The following is a 24,242-nucleotide window of genomic DNA, read 5'->3' as shown; positions in this document are numbered from 1 at the left end:
TCACGAGATTGAAATACCAATCAATTTTTCCAACGAGAAGAAACTTTACTAGTTAAATTAATTAAAACCCACCTATTATATTGAAATTTGTGGTGTGTTTGTTTGGAGGTGAAATAGGGTGAATGGAAAACTTTGGAGAGAAAATAAAAAATAAAAAAAATAAAAATTTTGGAGTGTGTTTGATTGGATGGAGAGGGAGAAAAATAAATGGAAAAGTTCAGGTGTTTTCTCTCTAGACTTACCAAAAAGTTCTCCCCAAAATGGAGAGAAAACTAAAGGAAGAAAATGAGACTGCTTAATAGATGAAAATACCTATTGGCACTTGCCCATTGCCTCTGCCAATTTTCTTTCCTTTTTTTTTTTCTTTCTTTTTTTTTTCTCTCTTTTCCTTTCCTGGGCACGTTGCATCTGCCAATTTTCTTTTTTCTTTTTCTTTTTTTTCTTTCCTTTACTGGGCACTTTGCCTCTCCCAATTTTCTTTTTTTCTTTCTTTCTTTTCTTTTCTTTTCCTTTCCTGACATTGCCTTCTTCCTTTTTCTTTTTCTTTTTCTTTTTTTGGATTTCCTGGGCTATGAGTGTGATAGCTATTTTGCTTTTCTCATGTTTTTTTGACATGATTTTTATTTTTTAATAAATTGGGTTATTGCTTCTTCTTTTTTGGTTGTTTGTTACTTTTTTGTTTTAATTGGCTATTATTTTTTTAACTATAATATGAGTAAATTAACACAAACTCACTTTTTCCATTCTTCTACTTCTCCACTCCCAACCAAACAAAAATTAGAGAAATTTAAAATATTTTCTATCCTCCTACTTTTCTATCCTCTAACTAATCATTTTTTATTCTCTCATTTTTGCAGCACTCCAACCAAACCAAACCAAACCAAACAAACCATTAGGATAACAGGGGCATGATCTATGTAATGGCTGGTAGATGCATCACTCCTGCTTTAGGAAAAAGCATTTAAAGCAGTCAACACTCATAGTCACAAACTGCCTTGTCCAACAAAGCTCCAATCAAATCCATCTTTGCTGCTCCGTGAACTCTCTAAGACTATTTCTAGAGGAAGATCCAAATATTATTAACCGATCATTACATCATAATCAAATCAATCATCAGACAACACCAACCACAACTACTCCCTCACAATCATATATATGAAGAGTTTCTGGACCTGGAAGAAGGAAGAAGGAAGCATGCAGTGAATGAAGGAACCTGAAGAAAGAAATGAGGAACGTTGTGATGGAAGCTATGTCTAACGTCTTCCCATGCCCAAACTTAGCCTTCAAATTTAATCTGAGGAACGTTGTATTGGTAATTAAGGAACGGTTAAAAATGTCAAACTAAAATTTCTTCTATTTTTTTTATTTCGTCCCTAGAGATTTATTATCTCAATTTCACCCTTTAACTTTTAAAATCAAGTCCTCAATTATTAATTATGTTAAATTTAGTCCATCAATGGTATGCTTAAAAGTTGATAAAATTTAGGATAAAATTAACTTTATTTTTCAATTTTGGGAATAAAATGTGCAACGCACTCTCTTCTTAGTATGGTAGTTAGAGAACATTAAAAAATCCCAAACACAATATTTGAATAAACACATTAGTAACTATTTCAATACTGTACCTATAAGAATAAAATTGACTTAATTTTAATATTTGAAGGAAGAAATTAATACAATTAAATATATATGAGCAAAATTAAAATAATCGTATCATTTTATGAAAAAAAAAAAGGTAGTTTGGACTTCTTTTTTTTTTTTTTAAATGTCTTTCACTACTACATTTATCACCTAATAGATCATATTAGAATGCCAACACTATGACCACCGAAATTTATAATACAACTATCATTATTACTAATTTGGGATAAAATTTGACCTGATTTAAAAATTGATGGATACAAATTAACACCATTAATAGTTAAAGGATGAAAATAACATGATTAAATATATAGAGACAAAATTGAAATTAACATGTACTACCAGTTTCATGATGATGGTTTTTTATCATCAAGCTCAAAACACTAATTGGCACTTAGTGTAAATAGGGTTCAAACTCTAATTTTTTTATTTGACGATAATATGCTTTACTAGTTGAGCTAAATGTAATCTACACATAATTAAATATATAGAGACAAGATTGAAAATATCCTCAATTTTTTAACTAGTTAGAAATATTACTAAATAAATACTTTACTCTCTTCCCTCCCTCCCCCCTACCCCAAGCCCAAACTATGGCTCCCCGTTCTCCCATGCATGCACTATCTAGATAGAATAATCTGGTGGTGAAACTACTACTTTCTTTTCAACCCAAAATATAATTTAGTTTTTAAAAAATAACAATAGCTTTCAAAATAGCTAGACACAACGATCACTGAATATAGATCATATTGCAATACCAACACTACGACCATTGTAACTTGTATTACAACTATCACTTCTCTTTTTGTTTTTCTTTTTATCTGTGTTTTTGAGTGAATTTAATACAACTATCACTATTGTAATGGTCACCTTCACCATCATCAAGGCTGATATAATTTAGCAAAAATAAAGTAATAAATAAAGATTTGGCACCGTCTGAGCCGTCACACCCACCGCGATACCGTCAGTAGTATATATATAGTTACCACTTTAATGATTATCACACCATGATGTGCACCTTACTTTGTTGCCTCTCCGCTAGGTGGATAAGAAATTTTGAGAATTAAAGAAATGGAGTTGGGTTTGGGGGATGTCTTAGCTCTTCATGCAATATGTTTTTTAAATAGGGTACTTGATTAAAGCTTTGAGCCCTTTCCAGTGGTGCCCATGCGGTCAGAACTCAATAGTCAATGACATGCATGAACATTGCTACCTTTCAAGTCTATAATATTGCATGGATCTTCCAAGTTGCCTTCTTCTTGTCCTTGCATTGTCCGGTAAATGTGTGCCTTAAGGGGCATACATTAAGCCATTCATTTATGGTAAAATTTTCTTAAAAATTAAAAAATATGTCAATACTTTTTCAATTCCCGAGAAATTTATTTCCAAAAATGAATAATTATATATTATTCTTGCTTTGAAAAAGTCCTATGAATATGACCTCACCCTAAAGAAGTAGGCTAGTGAAATTTAGGAGGTGAAGGAAGAAACAAAAGGGGTCTAGGTGCAATGCTAAATGCCTTCTATTAAAAGTGATAGGTCTCATAAGTCATATTTGAGTTCGAAACAAAATTAGGAGTAAGTTACTTTCTATGACTTCTCTCACACTATAAAAAAAGTGAACTTTATGCACTTATTTGAACCTTTAAGATAAAAACAAAAGTGAGAGCAAATAGTAGCTCTTCCTAGACGAGTTGTGAGTTGTAACATTGAACTTCTTCCTAAAAGTTGAACTGACCACCTGAATTTGGACTAATACAATACAAGGTGCGCAATTTCCTTGTGAAATCTGTAAGAGAAATCTTTGCAGCTTTTTATAATATTGCCAAATAGGGCACATAGGAAACTTTAGGCAAAAGCCAATTACTTGAGGCTCGTCGCCTGTAATTAGTACTTAAAACCTTCTGCAGGATTATATTATATATAACTTGCATTACTTTTTTGACTGAAGTAACTTGTAATACTATTATCAAAAAAAAATATTATTACTATGACTCATAGTCTATGAGTATGTACTGGCAACTTGTATCTTACGCAAGATATGTTACTTTTTTTTTTTTTTATACTTTTTTTTAATGAAACATGACATGACACATTAACAGTCATAACAATTTGCATATAATAATTTGAGATTGAGATTATATGTAATTGCTTTTAATGACCGAGATTGAAAATTAAAAAAATAATATTCAATTTCAACAATAAATAAAAAGAAATTAAAAAAGTTAAAATGTGAAGAAGTAAATATTTTTTGTGAGAGAAAATAGAGTAATTACACATATTGCAATAACTAAATCTTAATCCACTAATTTCATGTTAAGTGTTTAAAGGTCTTTTTCTTTCAAAGTCAAAAGCAAGCCCACGGACCACGGTTAAAAAAACAACAAATTACCTGTCAATAATTTAATAGAAAATATCTCCGAAGCTCAAAGATTTTTCATATTGCCCTCCTATCTTGAAAACTTATATTGAATTTTTGAAGGTATTTTGGATTGAATTATACTGTCATAATTTCTATCAACTCAATATTAAATGAAAAATTTGTTCATCTACAAATCCCTCCCTTCATAACCTTCTCTCTCTCTCATAAACTATTTTAACATTTCTCCAACATTTGGATTAGAGGAAAGAAAAGAAAAAGAAAACGATCGCCAGAATATATTTCTCTTTTCTTCTCCCTCTATTTCAAACATTTTATAAAAGAGAAACGTGTCCACGTTTATAAAAGAGAAACGTGTCCACGCCTCTCCCCCCACCCCCCCTCCCCCCCCAAAAAAAAAGACAACATTAACTTTAAATTCAATAGCAACATAAAGTCATCTCCAAAATTCATCAACATTTCCTTGATTGATTTGTTGCAATAAAATTTGATTTGGTTCAACAATTGTAGGATAAGCCAATGGCCTTTAAGGTTAGTAATGCATCCGGCTCCCCATTTTGGGGTGAGTGTCACTTTCTCAACAACAACAAAAAATGTGGCATGTAGAAATTTTTAATTAATTAATAATAATAGGAGTCAAATAATCAATTACGGATTTCATAAGGGTAAGCTCTTCTACTAATCTATTCATGCAATGGCCTAAAACCCTTGAGCATTAACCAATTGATGCGAATTTCAGACTATGTAATTTTTATCTCTTTTGTGTAGGAGTTTTTACTAACCCCTATGTATTAGTCAATATATTCAACATTTTTTTAGAAAATTATTTCTTTATGGGGCTTTCCACCACACACACACACAAGGTTTTTAATTTCTGTGTGTGGGTCTCTACCACTCCCAATCTCCCTCACACACAAAAATTGGTTGGTGGACTCTCTCTCTCTCCCCCAAAAAAAATATCATGATCATAATTCTCCAAATTTACTATCCAAAATCCGATATTGTTAAGAACTCCTTCGAATCTGACTCAATGACGCCAAGACTGCAGCTAGATTGATTGCTCCCTATTAGTCTCTTGCACCCAAGGTAAAAAATAATAATAATAATTATTAAAATAATTTTTTTTTCATTATATATTATATACCACTAACATTGGGCTAAAAAATTAGGTCATTAAAATTATTATTATTATTATTATTATTATTATTAAATAAGTAATAATCATCAAGTTATACGGTGAATCCATATTACCTATGCATTTTGAGACTATGAGATAATCCTATCATTATATGCATTATAATGCAATAGAATATTTGATAATACATGTTTTATTGTTAAGTGTTTCAAAATTTATATTACTGTAGTCATTATTGTCAATATTTAGGGCTGGACGGCCATGTTTTGCAATGCAAGCCCAATTTTTGGACATATGTCTAATAATATCTGACATGCATGAAGATTGGTATATAAAATGATATCAATGGTTTTGATTTTACAGGAAAAAAATTAAATTAAATTTAGTTTGAAAACCATTTTAAAAAACTCATGGCTAGCAAAAGGTTGACGTCAAGATATTGAAGATAAACTTGAAATCTTGTAACCCATTGCAGCCATGTTTTGTTGGATTAGTTCTAGCCAACATTCGGATCTCATCATTCCATGGGGAATGATGCAATTCAATTGGAGAATATTTTAACTACCCTAACCTGGAAAAGATTTTATTATATATAAATTTAAAAAGGTTGTGATTTTTTTATCCTTAAAAAAAATTTGTAACAATTCTAAATTTTTTTTATGCCCAACATAAGTAAACTTTAGACAAAGTTTGGCAAAAAACTCGATTATAGATTAAGGTTACAAATCCGCTCAATATTTTTTTACTGAATGTTAATTTTGACAAATCCACATTTGATTACGTTTTTTTTCATACTTGCAAAATTTCAAGAAAATCAAAGATGAATAGTTATATTATCAATCAAATATTTAAATTTTGAGTTTTTGTAGTCTAAAATTATACATAAAAAATAAGTTTATGAATTGAATAGTAAATAACATCCAATTGGCGTGAAATTTAACATGTGTTTTAATAATATAAAGAACATGTAATTCAATGGTTAGATTTTCAAAATATGTAACAATATTAATTTGTTTAATGAAAGCTATAGCCTTAAGCTACAACTAAGTTTACAGCCAAATTTTGTCCTTAAAAAAAAAGAAAAAGATCTAACTTGCGGCATTGATAATAAGACTATAACGCAATTGTAAGGACACAATTCAAATTCCCAAACTATGACTGGAGGTAGATGGGCTTGAAAGGCCTTTCTTTACAATAAACTTGTAGAGGATGGGTTTGTAATCTAGATTTCAATGATGGTTTAAACAATAAGGGAAAGAACGGGCTTTGGGCCCAATGGGACAAATTAAAGAATTGTTTGCAAGAGTAAGACTGAGAATTACTCCTCGGACGAAATCCGAGGATAATTTATAATAGTATTTCCTTAAGTTTGGATACAAATATTGATTATCATATACTATTGGCTCTTTTTCTTCCTGAAAAAGCCTCTCCCTTCCTCGTATGTCTTCCCTTCTATTTATATTCATTTCCTTCTCTTCATCATCTTCCACTTTATGGTTGCAATCCTGATTTCGGATACTTGTCCCATCCATTCTTCCCTAAAGCCCGCTGGGATTAGGGACCAAGTTCCAAGCTCCATGCTCAGGTCCCATCCTTCCATCTATACAGTCAGCGTATCAATTACAGAGCTTTTAATGTATGGGCGGTGGTAGCAGCTTTACTTTAGATATTCCACCGCTCTTTCTATTGTCCTCCACGTGTACTGTGTATTCCCATAGTCGTAGGATTCTTTATAACATAACCCGGGGACACTAAACTTCTCTTCCTATGTCCTCGGCTTAACAATCCGATGACAAATCTACTCCTCGGACGTATTTGGGCATTTAGATACTCCAAGATCATTTTGATGTCTTCGGATTTGGGTTTCTAGCCCAAAAGACTTCGTTGGGCCATCCTTCATAAATTACTGGGCCCAATACCCCTACAGCAATGATTTCAAAATATTAAAAAAAAAATCGTAGAAGAAAATTGTAAAACTTTATATATTTGCGTGTGTATAAATGTAAGTATTTTTTTATCAATATATGAAATTCTCTTCTTCTTCTTCTTTTTTTAAGGTTTTACATAATTTAAACTTCTTGATGATCACAAAATAAAAATAAATTCTGGAATAGCCACTGTACAAATGAAGGGAGACTTCCTTCATGCTGTCATTTGTCAATGTAGTTATCCTTTGGAAAACATTTTGAAAATGACTTTTATGAGAAAAGCCGTAAAACCAGAATTTTTTTATTGAAATGTTTTCCACGTGGATAAATTGTAAAACCAAATTTTAACATCGTTGAAGAGGTTTTTGGGAATGGAATACCAGAAAACTAAGGATTAGCATCTTTGAAATATGGTGTTTGATTTGGAAAACTAGAAAACTAGAGTTTGGCATCTCTAAAAAAGTTTTCCATAGAGAAAACCAATAAATCCGAATTTAAGACTTACAAAAGATTTTAACGTGGAAAACTAGAAAACCAGAGTCTCAGGTTTGACGTTTGAGAAGGTTTTCGATATTGGAAAACCATAAAATCATATGTTTAGCATCTTTGAAACGGTTTTAGATGTGGAAAAAAAGAAAAATAGGATCTTAATGCTTGAAAGGGCTCTTAATATGCAAAACCATGAAAACGTTGTTGAGGTGAAAAACCAAAAAAACCATATATAGTTATAGATCTTAATTTGAAAATGTTTTTGATAGGGAACACAAAAATATCAGGGCTTAATGTTTGAAGATGTTTTTGATAAGGAAAACCATAATTGATAAACTTAGGATCCAATTAATGAACTGTAAGGACCAAAAACTTATAAAATCAGCGTAAAAACGTTAATGCTGCTTTATTCACTTAAGAGTCCTCATACAATACATTTGGTAGAGAGGGTTCAACAACAACAAAACCAAAAGCCCCCAAACCGTAGTGTCCTGACTCTTACTTATATCATTTGTTCCTTTCATCGTGGCCCTACACCTCACAATATACTTTGCTTGTCCCTCTGACATCTGTCTGTCGGCAATGGTGCAAAGCTCTAACTTCGCGTTCAGCACTGTTCAGGTCATATCCTCATTAATGCAACGGATTGAATTGGTATCCTTCAATTAATGCGGCCAGCATGGTTGTTGCCGGGCATTTAATGCAACCCTCTAAATTAGCCTGCCACCTTCGGATATTTGTAACTCTTATGTCAGCGGTGCCCAGGCCACATCATCTTCGGGCATCTCCAGGTAACTTCCCTTACTCCTTTATTTTATTTTGCTTAACGCATGTCAGCCATCCTTTCCTCGGGTCTTCGGGTTCTTGGGTCCTCGGAACCTCACAACAGCCCCTTTAACACTTGAGTTATTAACGATCAGTTAATGACCAAGTTTTAACCTCTTACACACGTTTCTTACATTCCCCTCGCTTTCACACGTACAGCCGTCTTTTCACTGCCCCATGACCCGCGTCTGGCGCCTCGTATCCCACGATGGAGCATTTATGGAGTCTGGCGTTTCCTTTTCCGCGCACGTTCTACGGTTGGATGGGTAATGCACGGTTCAGATCCCGCTTTCGATTATGAGCGGGAAAGTTACCGCCCTTATTTCTTTTACCCCCCCTATAAAAGCAAACCCTTTGGCTGGATGTGCTCATTTTGGCATTCTGAAGGATTGAAAGAAGAGTGAGCTCCCGAGGACCATCTTTAAACGATCTCCAGAGGTGTGTTCATTTCCTTTCGTTTCTCTCTATTTTGCTTGCTTTTCCCTTCTTGCCGCGGGGTTTAATGGGTAGGTACGCTAAGCTAGTAAACACGGATGAGGCAAAGGCTGCCTTTAAAAACCAATATAGGATCTCTAGAGCACGCCGAGGCAGTTAAAGAGGAGGTTGGTAAGCTAAAGCAAGCCGGTGCGATCAAGGAGATCTTCTATCCTGAATGGCTGGCCAATACTGTCGTAGTAAAAAAAAAGAATGGAAAATGGAGAGTCTGTATTGACTTTACAGATCTGAATAGGGCATGTCCCAAGGATCCTTTCCCTATTCCTAGAATTGACCAATTGGTGGATGCAACTGTGGGGCACCCCCGAATGAGCTTCTTGGATGCGTTCCAAGGGTATCATCAAATCCCGTTGTCACTGAATGATCAGGAGAAGACAGCTTTTCGTGCCCCGAATGGTAACTACCATTACCGAGTAATGCCCTTTGGTCTAAAGAATGCAGGGTCCACTTATCAACGAATGGTGACCAGAATGTTCGATGCGCAGCTGGGACGTAACATGGAAGCTTATATCGATGATATGGTAATCAAAAGTAAGAAGACAGAAGACCATTTGGCAGATTTGCAGGAGACCTTCCGGTGTTAAGAAAGTATAAGTTACGCTTGAATGCATCAAAGTGTTCTTTCGGAGTGGGCTCGGGAAAATTTTTGGGGTACATGATTACTCATCGGGGCATTGAAGTTAATTCTGACCAAATTAAGGCTGTCTTAGGATTGCATCCCCCTCGGAACCCTAAAGAGGTGCAGAGGTTAGCTGGCATGATTGCAGCCTTGAACAGGTTCATTTCGCGATCCGCAAACAGGTGCCGCCCATTTTATCGCCTTTTGCACAGGTGGAAAGATTTCCAGTGGTCTAGCGAATGCAATTTGGCTTTTGAGGATTTAAAGCAATACTTATCTAGACCGCCGATACTATCGACGCCCGAGAAGGAAGAAGTGCTTTATGCTTATCTAGCCGTCACAAATCACTCCGTAAGTCTTGTCTTAATACGGAATGACGACGGGGTCCAGAAACCAATATACTATGTCAGCAAGTCCTTGCAAGAAGTTGAACAGCGATACCTACTGCTGGAAAAAGCGCTTCTAGCCGTGGTGCACGCAACAAGGAAATTGCCTCATTACTTCCAAGCTCACACCGTGGTAATACTCACTCAGTTGCCTCTACAAGCTATCACGCGGAAGTCGGATTATACGAGTCGTGTAGCAAAGTGGGGAACCAAGCTGGGAGCTTATGATATCAAGTATATGCCCCGGACAGCTATCAAAGGGCAAATCCTTGCCGACTTCGTGGCCGAGTTCACGGACGGTCAGGCTCACCCCGAAGATGTCGTAATGACAATAATGTCCATTGGAACGGAAAACGTCACTCCATGGGAAGTCTACACTGATGGGGCATCAAATCGAAAGGGAGCCGGGGTTGGAGTTGTGTTAATATCCCCCGAAAAACTAGTCATTGAAAAGTCATTGAGGTTGGGATTCCCAGCAACTAATAATGAGGCCGAGTACGAGGCTCTCTTAGTGGGCTCCCTGATGGTTAAACATTTGGGAGGAAAAGTAGTGAGGGTGTTCTGTGATTCCCGATTGGTGGTCGGGCAGGTTAATGGAGAGTTTGAGGCAAAAGATGAGCGGATGAAAAGCTATCTGAAACGAGTCCAAGGGGTGTTGGGTTTGTTTGACAGTTTCAAGGTACAGCAAGTCCCAAGGGGACATAATTCTCATGCTGATTCATTAGCAATGTTAGCCACTTCACTGGGATCGAAGTTACCACGTATGGTTATGGTGGAGGATTTGTTGTCCTCTAGCTTGACCAGCATCCCGGCAGTACGGGTTCACAGCATTCATGTAGGCCCAAGCTGGATGGACCCAATCATAGCCTTCTTACAGCACGGAATACTACCTGAAGATGGAAAAATGGCCGAGACGATACGAAGAAGCGCACCCCGTTACTGGCTATCGGAGGAGCAAAAACTCTATAGGCGTTCCTATGCAGGTCCGTACCTCCTTTGCGTACATCCTGAAGCCGTGGAACCTTTGCTGGAAGAATTGCATGAGGGTGTGTGTGGGAGCCACACTTGAGGAAGATCATTAGCTCATAGGGCCATGACCCAAGGGTATTGGTGGCCAAGCATGCAGAGAGCCTCTCAAGAGTATGCCAAGAAGTGTGATCAGTGTCAAAGGTTTGCGCCCAATGTACATCAACCAGGAGGTAACTTAAATCCGTTGTCCAGCCCATGGCCCTTTGCTAAATGGGGTTTAGATATCGTCGGGCCATTTCCTCGGGCAACGGGTAATAGGAGATGGCTCATCGTCGGCACGGATTATTTCACGAAATGGGTGGAAGCCGAACCATTAGCCAACATTAGGGATGTGGATGCAAAAAGATTCATCTGGAAAAATATCATAACTCGCTTCGGGGTCCCACACACCTTGATATCTGATAATGGTCTTCAATTTGATAGCAAGGTTTTCCGGCGGTACTGCGCGGAAATGGGAATAAGAAACGGATATTCCACACCGTACTATCCCCAAGGAAATGGACAGGCCGAAGCAACAAATAAAGTCATCTTGGCAGGTTTGAAGAAACGATTGGATGACGCTAAAGGAGGCTGGGTAGAAGAATTACCTCATGTATTATGGGCTTATCGCACTACACCTCGAAGATCAACAGGTGAGACTCCCTTTTCAATGACGTATGGAATGGAAGCTATAATACCATTAGAGTCAGGTTTTCCCACCCTGAAGTCCGACCAGTATGACGAAGCGAGCAATCATGATCTGATGAATGATTGTTTGAATACTATTGAGGAAAGTAGAGAAATAGCCAATGTGAAGATGGGCAACTATCAGCAGAAGCTCAAGCAGACATATGACAAGGGAGTTAAGACCAGGCCCTTGGTACCAGGAGATTTGGTACTAAGAAAGGTAGTGGGGGTAGCAAAGAATCCTGTCTGGGGAAAGTTGGGTCCTAACTGGGAGGGGCCATATAGAATTACCTCAGTGGCAGGTGTAGGGGCTTATCGTTTAGAGGATCTGGATGGGAGGGTGATTCCTCGCCCTTGGAATGTAAATAACTTACGACGATATTATTATTAAGAAAAGAATCTCCTTTTATATGAGGCTTCTGTTTGTTTCAATTCCGTACCGGCAAAAAGCATAAGTGTTAAACTGACCTTAGTTCTTGTTCGGCTCCTCGGGCCACAAGTCTAAGAGAAATTAATCACTTGCAAAAAGCATAAGTGTTAAACTGACCTTAGTTCTTGTTCGGCTCCTCGGGCCACAAGTCTAAGAGAAATTAATCACTTGCAAAAAGCATAAGTGTTAAACTGACCTTAGTTCTTGTTCGGCTCCTCGGGCCACAAGTCTAAGAGAAATTAATCACATGCAAAAAGCATAAGTGTTAAACTGACCTTAGTTCTTGTTCGGCTCCTCGGGCCACAAGTCTAAGAGAAATTAATCACTTGCAAAAAAAAAAAACAAACAAAAAACACAAAAAAAACAAAAAAACACAAGTGTTAAATTGACCTTAACGCTTGTTCGGCTCCTCGGACTACAAGTCTAAGAAGAATTAAACGCTTGCGAGAACATAAGTGCTAAACTGATTTTTTGTTCTTTTTTGGGCTAAAGGATCTCAAGCATCTAAAGCGTTAGCACAAACGAATCATTAAGCCTCGTTGCTCATTATCATGCTCATTATCATGCCTGTTCTTTCAAACGTCAAAAAAGATTAAGTAGTGGAATTATGGTGTCCAGGTTAAGTTTTTTTGTGTTTCTTCAAATCACAAGTATGATGAACAATTTAAAGTAGTATTATGATTTTTAAGGTAAGCTTATGAATTCGTATAAAGTGACAGTCGGATGGTAGCACATTGTAGTAAGACTCATATGTGAAACAAAAAGAGAAGAGCCAAATGTTAATTCCTTAATAAGTACTCATTACAAAATTGGGGCAATCATGTAGCCCCTTACATGCGTACAAAAAAAAAAAAAACAACAACAAAAGAAGGAGACAACCATGATAGATTGACTAAGCGACAGGTTGCTTGTCCTTCCTCTTCTCTGGTTCTTTGTCTTTCTTTTTCTTTTTTGGCTCTTCGGCCACATCACCCATGATTGTTTCTTCCACGGGCTGTACTGTGGGAGAAGGGCCCTTTGAAGCTGCAGCATCAGACGGATCAGGAACAGGAATAGGCTCAGCTGGTTCACTTGGTGGCATAGGGGGAGCAGGAGCAATCCGAAGTGCTGTGGGGTAGTAAACATTGTCTGAGGCTCGAAGTTCAGCATCGGCAGCTACCCCAGCAGCGTCCAAGGCTTGACCCCATACCTCCAAGCAGAACGCCCTAGCAACCCCTTTGAGTTGGGCAGTCAGGCTATCCGAAGCCTTTTTTATTCCTGCATCGTACGCAGCTTGTTCCGCTACAGCCTGCTCCTGCTCCTTGGCGGCCAATTTCTCTTGCGTTTGCTTAAGCTCAACAACAGTTAGAGCGAGCCTACTTTGGGCTTGTTTTTGAGCCTCAAGAGCAAGGTTTGCTTGAGATTCGTAGCTTTTCAGGGCTGACTCAGCATTCTTGTGAGCCTTTTCTACCTCGGACAGGTGAGTGAGGGTCTCCTTCAAATTCAACTCAGCTTCTTTTTGTGCCCTCACTGCCGCCTCGGCATTCTGATCAGCTTTGCGGGCAAGATCCAGTGAATGATCTACCCATTCCTCAGCCATAAATGAAGCTTGGACCGCCTATGATGTATTCAAGTACAAACAAAAGAGTTAGCCATAATAAAGAGTTAAACTTATGTATAAACTGTGCAAAGGCTTAAAAAATACCTTGGCCAAGTCCTGCTTCAAAGACAAGAAAACCTCCCTTTTACGGAAGGATCGTAACTCTGCCATATCCTCGGGAAGGCACAGAGCCTTCTCTAGACACTCAGCCACCAGGCTCGAGCTTCCCTTCTTTGGGTCCCTCAGGTTCGCGTCATCCATGACAGGGCTGCTCGAACTGAGAGTGAAGTTGGGTCGCCAGGCTGACGCCTTCTTTGTAGGCTCACTACTGGGGTCCTTAGACGAACCAGTAGGAACAACTTTCTTGGAAAGGGCTTTGGCAGCCCTGGTATCTTTAACGGAAGGGTCGAGATTCTCCCCTTCCTCGATTTCTATCACATGCTTGCTACTTTGGCCCCTTTTCCGTTTCTTATCCATCGTCTCCGAGGAAGATGTACGGGTAGTAGCTGGAGTGATCGGACGGGGTGGGACCGGGACTGCCGGTGAAGAGTCGCCTGCGTGCGCCTGCAGCAAGGCCAGCAAGTCGGGCTCCTTCTCTTGAAAACCCATTTCGCTGGTTGATGGATTGGAGCTTGAAGGAGCGTCTGGACGGTAGAATACCTCAAAATCCTTCTCGGTCACCTCGGGAGGATTTGGCTCGGGCGTATCAACTCTTTCCTCGGCTACAGGATTAGTAGCCTGGTCCAAGGGGGGATAAAGTAATTGAGCCGCAAGAGGAGCTGGAAGCTGTGCGTCTTGAGTTCCTGCAGGAGGAGGTGCGAGCAGTAGGAATCCAGGGGCCGCAACGTCAATCCGAGCTAAACGTAGATCTCTTGCTCTGATTACGTTCTTCGGGCTTTGGAAACGTTTAGTGGATGGTGTGTACCCGAGGATAATGTGGGCTGCTCGGAGTTGTCCGTCCCGGTGCACAAATATCTCTGAACGAAGAATTCGGTTTAGATCAACTCGGTTTACAGCAGATAAATTTGGAGCAGTATGAAAATCGTCTACAGTAATGAATGAAATGGTTAGAATGAATAAGTTGAACAAAGAAGAACACATGAAAATTTTGGTCATTCCTAAGTACCAGGTCAGTCCTCGGGAACACTACCTGGCGTCCCTTCTCGGGTAGGGCAGTGTAAGCCGTCATGCCAGTTGCCCGAGACGACAAGGTAATCTTCGTCCATCCCTTTACTCGAGTCGGGTAAGCAAGAGATCAACCTAACGGAAGGGAATCTACATTTCATGTAATATTTAGTTCTATCCCCTTTTTGGCAGTTGTACACCCAATTTACATCTTGCCATGTCAAATTGGTCCCCATCTTTCGGTTAAGCGCGTCTACGCATCCTAAAATTCTAAGGACGTTTGGGGAACATTGTGAGGGGGTGAGTCTATAGTTTATTAAAAAATCCCTGGTTACTCTACCCATAGGAATCTCCATGCCCCCCTCGATAAACGCAATCATGGGAATCAAGACGGACTCAGGGGGGCGGGGTGCGAGTGGAATCTCTTCTTCCTCACAATACGCTATGTTTACGTCATCAGGGATCCTATATTGGTTTTTAAAGGCAGCCTTTGCCTCATCCGTGTTTACTAGCTTAGCGTACCTACCCATTAAACCCCGCGGCAAGAAGGGAAAAGCAAGCAAAATAGAGAGAAACGAAAGGAAATGAACACACCTCTGGAGATCGTTTAAAGATGGTCCTCGGGAGCTCACTCTTCTTTCAATCCTTCAGAATGCCAAAATGAGCACATCCAGCCAAAGGGTTTGCTTTTATAGGGGGGGGGTAAAAGAAATAAGGGCGGTAACTTTCCCGCTCATAATCGAAAGCGGGATCTGAACCGTGCATTACCCATCCAACCGTAGAACGTGCGCGGAAAAGGAAACGCCAGACTCCATAAATGCTCCATCGTGGGATACGAGGCGCCAGACGCGGGTCATGGGGCAGTGAAAAGACGGCTGTACGTGTGAAAGTGAGGGGAATGTAAGAAACGTGTGTAAGAGGTTAAAACTTGGTCATTAACTGATCGTTAATAACTCAAGTGTTAAAGGGGCTGTTGTGAGGTTCCGAGGACCCAAGAACCCGAAGACCCGAGGAAAGGATGGCCGACATGCGTTAAGCAAAATAAAATAAAGGAGTAAGGGAAGTTACCTGGAGATGCCCGAAGATGATGTGGCCTGGGCACCGCTGACATAAGAGTTACAAATATCCGAAGGTGGCAGGCTAATTTAGAGGGTTGCATTAAATGCCCGGCAACAACCATGCTGGCCGCATTAATTGAAGGATACCAATTCAATCCGTTGCATTAATGAGGATATGACCTGAACAGTGCTGAACGCGAAGTTAGAGCTTTGCACCATTGCCGACAGACAGATGTCAGAGGGACAAGCAAAGTATATTGTGAGGTGTAGGGCCACGATGAAAGGAACAAATGATATAAGTAAGAGTCAGGACACTACGGTTTGGGGGCTTTTGGTTTTGTTGTTGTTGAACCCTCTCTACCAAATGTATTGTATGAGGACTCTTAAGTGAATAAAGCAGCATTAACGTTTTTACGCTGATTTTATAAGTTTTTGGTCCTTACATGAACTATAAGGAAGTATTTAAATCCTCCTTCTCTAAACTATCAAATTATAAATAAAAAAAATAACCTGCATATTAATTAAAACTGGTTTTGATCTGATTTTAGACGAAACTAGGTATTAACAGGTTTTATTTTGTCTTAGTTTATAGTATTAGAAGTCAGAACTGTGCCAATAATGTGATTTGCGTCTCCCAAAAGTAACAGAAAAAAGTGACTTTTTAACTCCCTTATTTTCTTTTTAATTTCAAGATATCATATTTCAAGATTTGGAAATTACTAATGTCGACCTCTACATCTATATAACATTAAACCGATACGTTTAAAAAATTGCCAACATCCTAATTCCTAAATAGTGGTTTTGACTTGTCAATAAAAAAAAATAATAAATAAAAAAGTGGTTTTGATATTATTATTATTTGATAAGTTTCTTTGACTACTAGATTGCCCGAATTTGAATATAATAAAATTCGTCATAAAATGATCAACCAACCGTTTGATTTCTTTATCTGTTATAGTAAAAAAAATGTGTTTAACATTTGAGTTAGAGGAAATTAATTGATTCTAAAAAAAATCTGGAGGAAATTAATTGATTCTAAAAAAAAGTTAGAGGAAATTAATTGTGTTTGACGTTTAAGTCAGATGAAATTGTCAAAGCAAGTGTGCCAAGCAATTTTTTGTTATACAAAGATCTATGGAAAAAAAATTAGTTCATGATGATGAGATCCAATTTGTCATCCACATTACAATTCTCGCATATTTATCATGAACCATTTAAACTTAAAAAACTAAGAACTTGAATAATGACAATTGTTTGAAATGAAGCATCAAACCTAAAAGTTCCAAACGGCCTGTTTGGACTTCACTCTCAAACTCACATTTTCACATTTTAAACAACATTACACACTTTTCCATCCACACATTTTTCAAAAAATTTAAAAAAAAATACAAAAATCTCATCTCAAACTACTCTACCAAACACCCCCTAAATTCTTTCAAAACAAAAGACTAAAATTTGAACAAAACCCAACATTTTTGAAATTTTCAAGAGAGAGAGAGATAGAAATAGAATAAGACTCCCAAAAATTACATTTCTCACACTATTTTCAATAACTATCATATCTGGCTTATTGAGTATTATAGAGAAAAAAATATATAAAATTTATGTAAAAATAATAGACAATCAACTACAATCTATCATATAAGACAATTACTTTTCTCACACTATTTGCCATAATTATAATATATTACAATTTTATTTTATTTTTTGAGAAACACACACATATATTACAGCTGATTGTAAGTTGTAGGGAAAAAAAAAATTGTGTTCCAAATAAAAGTGACAAACATTAGTCACAGTTTGCTATATATAATAATAATGGTAGAAAAATGTGTAGTAAATTGTGGGAAATTGTATAGTAATTAAAGCTTATGGTAGACTGCTCAGAGTAGCATTTTGATTTTTCTAAACAATTACTTCAAAAGGCATTAACTGGTAGGGCATTAAACACCACTATTCATAGCTCCATTACCCAAAAGATACGTGTACGCTGTGGTTGGTTGAACAAGGACGTATATTACTAGTAGATGAGAAAGAAAGAAAAGGGTAAGAGCCAGCGTTTATTGACGATGACTCGTAACCCCCACTGCCGCCACAACTGGTCTTCTCTTTCTCTCTACCTTTCTTCCTTTCATTCCTTCTCAGATTGATTCTCTACCCTCTGTACCAACAAACCCAATAGTCATTTTCAAAGTCTCTAAATTTTTCATTCATATTCAATTCTCACCCACCTATAGCTTGCTAGGCCTATACACCCCTCCCATTACCCACTTCTCTAAATTTTCTAGCCTTAGCTTAGAACAAACAAGCAAAAGCTTTATTCTTTTCCTATTTTTGTTTATATTTTTTGCTTGCCATGCTATTGAGCCAATGGAAGAGGACGATTTCTACGATGCATGATTGTTTTTATGGTCATATATTATTATTGGGTTTTGGGCCAAGATTGATATACTCATACATAATATATGTTCAGCAATAACTTCAGCGTGAGATTCCTCACTGTCATGGTTGTTCTGACTATTTCGCTTCTGGTTCTACCACTGGTGTTGCCACCGCTGCCTCCACCGCCGCTGATGCTTTTGTTTGTGCCGGTTTTGATTATGTCTCTTCTTTTTGTCTTGGCTTTAACTCCTTCTCAGGTGCCAGATATTGTTGACCCTTCTATTTGATTCCAAACAACTGCTTGGATGCATGAAAGATGGGAACAACTTTGTAACATTCTCTCTCATTCTGCAACTTTTTTGTCTTTCTTTCTGGATCCATTGCTCCTAGAAATGTATGGGAACTTAGCACTATTCTTTTTTTCTTTTTTTCTTTTTTTCTTTTTTTACTTTTTGAAATATTCAGCTTTCTTAAAGTCGGTAGTTTTTTTTTTTTCTTTTGAATTGACTTATAGTAATTTTTATTTCTTTTAATTTAGAAGAGATAATTATAATTGTTATGGAAAAATATTTTTTCACTCTCATTAATTCACATTTAATATTTCGCACACATATTTACTGTTGATGCATGAATGTTTACACTTTAACATAAAAAGAAATATTGATAAGTGAAATAGTAGATGGCAGAGAAACAAAATCAGTATACTTATTTACTATGTATGGTTATTGTGATCATGAAAATGGAGTGAAGACAAAGTAATTTTTTTTGCGGAAATTGCTGAGTCAGAAGATTCTCACTTCTTCAAAATTGCTTCTTCAAAATTGTTGATTCAGTAATCAATTTCTGTATAAAAAAAAATTTTAACTCACCAATTTTAAACAAATATAAATATTTTAATAAAATGATTTTAAACAAAATAGTTTTTGGAAAACCTCACTTGTTCATCAATTGGAACTTATAATTTCTCGGGGTATGGGAGTAGGATCCACCATTTTTTTAGCTTAGAGTGACGTGCAAGGCTACACAGCTATACCCAGGAAGAGGCCTGCGGTGACAGTACTGTACCATTTAAACCACTGGAACTTGCATTATACAATCTACTTTTTATTTAAAATTACAATTTAGAATCACCCACCAGATATAGGGTCCGTTTGGATAGAACTTATTGCTGAAAACTGAAAACTGAAAACACTGTAGCAAAATAATTTTAAAATGTGTAAATAGTACCGCGGGACTCATTTTTAATGAAAAAGTGGTTGAAAAGTGAAATTTGTGGGTCCATGAACAGTGCACGGATGCACTGTTCACAGAAGACTGGTCAACATATGCGGCTTGGAAAAAAAAAAAAAACTTGAAACGCAAAACGCAAAACGCAGCCTTGAATCCAAACACATTCATAATGAATCCCATTTTAATAGTCTCTTCAATTCCTGACCTACCGACCTGGACCTGGTGGTGATGAACCTTAATTAATTAATTAATCCTGTCATTTTGTGTATCTTGGTGATCAATTGAGGAATATTCCTCAATTAACAATATACTATGATTTTTGAATCTTGAAATTTTGTTTTCAATCTCTTATTAAGTTTCAATTTAGGCCTTTCATGTTTGATTTTGTCTTCATATTCATCATCCTGTCTTCTATTTTTGTTAGGAATCTAACTGTCAAATGTTCTTAATGTTTAACTAGTCTCATCACACGCGCTTCGCGTGCGATGAGACTTTTCTTTTTTAGTGGTCCTATTTTGTAAAAAAAAATTGTATTTAATTATTATATATATATGATTTTTATTTTAAAAATATAATTTATAAGTGAATAAATCAATTTAAAAATTAATAGGAGAGTGGTCCTATTTTTTAGGCAATATTTTAGTGGGAGTTGGAATTGCATTTTTACCGGATTGCCCTTTAGTTTTGTCTCTACTTAAACATAAGACTGTAGGGGCATCTTTGAACTAAAAAAATGAGTTTTTACCGGATTGTCTTTTAGTTTTGTCTCTATTTAAACATAGAATTGTAAGGGCATTTTTGAACTAAAAAAATAGGAATCCAAACAGGAGAAACCCCTTAAATAGTAGTATAGATAATGTATAAAACTAACACAAATGGTTAAAATAAAATAAAATTTTAAAACTCAAAATAACCCTAATTTTAAGGATCAAAAGTGTATTTAAGTCATGATTTTTCCCTTTTGTGCGCAATAGAAGTTATCTTTCAACCCAGTGCAGTGGATGATAAATAATCCTTTTGTTGGGTTACTAAGCAGGAAAAAAAAAAAGGTCCTTTTGTAGGGTAGAATCTTGACCTGTTGCCTTTGGTAGATATCCTTTTGGGAGAGATAGGTAAGAACCAAGAAATGCCATTTATCACAGAGACTATTGGCATGACGTGAGTAATTAACTAGTAGTCTGTACTCTGTAGTCCCATGTTTTCTCAAAAAAAAAAAACTAGTAGTCCTATGTAAAAGTCACACTTTTTATTCTTTTTAATAGTACTCGTCAGGTAGCTTCACAATACAGAATTAAACCGCGAATCTAGGGGTGATTATGTTGAAAATTTCAATAAACAAGGGGGAAATGAAAAATAAAAATAAAATAAGAAAGACAGATACAAATACTACAGTTCCCATCAAAAAAAAAAAAACAACTACAGTGAGAGAAGAAATGAAGTCAAATGACGGAGAGAACGAGGAAGCAGCCCTTTATATATGGGAAATTTTGGTTTGTATTTGTTTCTTTAAGCCGACATGAGCTATGGTTACACGTGTCAGTCAGTCATGGTCTTGGTCATAAAATGGTTGTCACTGAAACTGTAGCTTTTTTTTTTCAATATTTGTAGGATCATTACATCGTATTTCACACTTTATTACAATTATTTTAAGTGACAGGCTGTGGCTCACGAACTACTAATTTCTTTTCAATTTATTTATCTTGTTTAAAAAGTTAAATTTTGTAAAAGAATATCATTTATTGTTTTGTCTGTTTTATAAAAATGTATAAGTTTCTAAAATTACTCTTAAATAAATTTGTCAAAAAATAAGGGTTTTGAAAATAAAATATGAGTATAATAGAAATATTAGTAAATTAATGACTTTTATTTTTAAAAACAGAACAATATTTTAAAATATCTCAAAATAGAATAAAGGACAAACAAACTGTAATATAGAGAAATATTATTTTTATATAAATTCATTATTTTATTTTATTTTTGGGTAGTTACAGGCTGTCATTTAAAAAAGTTGTGACAAAACACACTTTATTCCCATTCTTTTAAGTGATAAACTGAGACTGAGGAAGTATTATTTGTATATGGACTTTTTTTTTTTTTTTCCCACTTACAGGCTGTAATATAAAGGAGTTGTGACAAAATGTGTTGAATAAGTTATGGTAATAAAAAATTTGGCTTTTTCTGGGCATGTTTTTACTTTTCAAGATGGTATAAAGGAAAGAGGGGTAAGTAATGAGTAATAATAATAAGAAATAACCATGGGCGATAGATACAGATGAATCTGGATCAAAACAAATAGTCCACTACTAGCTTTCGGCGGTTTTCATGGCTGTTTGTACAGCTAATAGCCTAATAAGCCAGCGGTTTGGCTCTAGTAGAGCTTGTAGGTTCTAGCCCTTACACATTCATACAATTACTATTTAATAGTCAGGCTTTTATTTATATATATAATTTTAATCTTAATTTATAGAATCTACTTTATGATGATTGATCTTTCCTATTAAAGTAAAATACTAATCAAATTTTTTTTCATTTTATTTTAACACGGTTTGAATTCAAATCTCAAACTCAACAACCAAAAGGCTTTTTTAAAAACCCACTCATCAAGATATTTTGATTACATTATTTTTTGTATTTTTTGTTGCGTTGGGGCATCCGCTTATTTTACATATGACCAACCAGTTTCATGTGCATTTGGCTTTTTCAGTTTTAATTTCCTTGCCTTTTTCTTTAAGACATTATCCAAAATGGATCTGCCCGCCTATAAGTTAGGCAGGACCATTGATGGTGGTAGAGAAAGTAAAAAAGTAATGGCTAAATGTGAGCATTTTGGAAATGCAGTTGATTTCTGGTCAAAAAGTTCAAATCATTTGGTTGTGTGTATATAGATATAGAGGCTTCTTTGTCCCTTTATAATGAGATAGAGGCTGCTTTTGGTAGAGCTTGTTTTTATTGGTATATACTTATTGATATAAATCAAGAGTATTATAGTTCTATTAGTTGACAATTATTAAATTATAAAATAATAATAAAACCTTATTTATATAAGTGAAGATTTAAAAGGTTAACTCATCAAATAAATAAAATAAAGTGTAAAATAAGTCTAACCAAAGGAGCGACTTTAGAAAACCTTCTGGTTGTGAAAAGTAGTGTTCCCAAATGAATAAAGGAATGAAATGGAGGTTTGAGTTTTCTTTTCTTTTTTTCACTTAAGATCCACTTTGACAAGGATCTTTTTTTTTTTTTAGAAGTAGATTACTGTTTACCCGTGCATTTGACCAAAATAAACATGTTAGCATATTAATTTAAATCACATTTAAATTAACCACAACAAAATAAAATTATTAACTTCAACTAGTTCCTTTCCTAAAAAAAATAATTTAAAAATTTTAAAAAAAAACTTCCACTTGTTCCATTTGAAATCGAAACAATTAAAATATTTTGTTTTGGTTATTATACAAAGAATTTTGCTAATGTGTGCCCTACGGGCACACAATAATTAATTATTTTTGGATACATTTTCTCGAGAATTGAAAAGGTATTGACAGCTTTTTTAATTTTCGAGAAAATATTTTCAAAAATGGATAGCTTAATGTGTGCCTTTAGGGCACACATTAACCGAATCCATTTTGCTCAAAAAGTAATAATAATAATTTCATTAATTCTATCTCTCTCCATCGTAATAACCTCTCTCTCCATCCTTATGAAGTCATTGGTTACGCCCTCTTTGAGCTTTATCTCTCTCCATCGTATCCACACCATCTCACTCTCACTACCATCGCAGGGCTCAATCAAGTCAGCCCAAACTTGACCAAGTCAATCCCTCAGTCTCTCTCACCTCTCAACTTCTCCACTGGTGGAAATGGAACTTGAGATTTATGTGCACAAGGAGAAAGAAACACAAAAGAGAATGGTAGTTGAGATTGAAAGTTAAAATGCCATTTTCTTTTTTTAGCAACTTAGAAAAAGTTGCAATTTTTAAATGTAGCCAAACCAAGATTGAAATACCAGCATTTGTATACACACCTGTCTAGCATGTGGAGAACAGTATGATACAAAAAAATAAAAATTATTTGAAGCATATAGTCTCTCCGTATTAAGGTTAGTTTTACTGTCACCTCTGCTAAAAGAGAGTGGACTCCAATTTCAGAAGAGTCCAATTGATATGTCTAATTGTTGCCAGTGACTAAGTGCATTGCATTAGCTTGGACCATGAAACTGCTTGGTGGGGTAGCTCATTTGGACCTACTGAGAAGCAATTTAAACTGGTCTCCTAATCTTGTGGACAATAGGGGAATCCATCCTTCCTAGTTATGCTTTATAGTAGTTGACAAAAGGGCCTTTTCATTGTATGGTGCATCTCCCATTCGACCTTCACTGCATTTACACATTCTTCTAGAAAGAGTTTTTACATTATTGATATTGGAATTTGTGATTGGGTGCTTCTTTGTGAAGAATAATTATTCTCCTTTCCTCCTAAATTTCACATTCTCCCTTGGTAATAATTATAACTTAGTTAAATAGTAACAGTTTACACATAATTTGACTGATTTGGAAATAAATCCTTCACTTTCAAGACTTTCAAAATAAACCTAACACTTTCAAAAAAGTAATCATTTCAAATCAAGTTATACCCATTAATAGGAATATCATTAATAAAAAATGCATGAACGAAAAGATGTGTGATTGTAACAACATCAACAATATATAAATATCATTTCATTTGAAGTCACATGACATTATTTGGTTTGTCTTTTACGTTAATGACTTCATATGTAACATGTTTATGGTTTGAGAATCACCTTTTTAAAAATATATGGTTTAATTTAAAATCACTTCCAAGTTTAT

The 24,242-nt window shown here is 36.0% G+C and overlaps 1 protein-coding gene across 1 annotated transcript; it reads left to right on the top strand.

Moving 5' to 3' along the window:
- The first annotated feature begins 10,136 nt into the window (after positions 1 to 10,136).
- LOC142609177 (uncharacterized) lies at positions 10,137 to 10,967 on the top strand. The gene has a single exon (XM_075780791.1). It carries the CDS (start codon positions 10,137 to 10,139, stop codon positions 10,965 to 10,967), a length of 831 nt encoding a protein of 276 aa, XP_075636906.1.
- The last annotated feature ends 13,275 nt before the right edge of the window (positions 10,968 to 24,242 follow it).

The sequence above is a fragment of the Castanea sativa genome, chromosome 9, assembly GCF_040712315.1.
Source record: "Castanea sativa cultivar Marrone di Chiusa Pesio chromosome 9, ASM4071231v1".
Lineage (NCBI taxonomy): Eukaryota > Viridiplantae > Streptophyta > Magnoliopsida > Fagales > Fagaceae > Castanea > Castanea sativa.
This window is presented reverse-complemented; position numbering and strand designations above follow the sequence as displayed.

Excerpts from the sequence above, each read along its gene's own strand:
- LOC142609177 (XM_075780791.1), top strand. The coding sequence starts at position 10,137 with ATGCCCCGGACAGCTATCAAAGGGCAAATCCTTGCCGACTTCGTGGCC.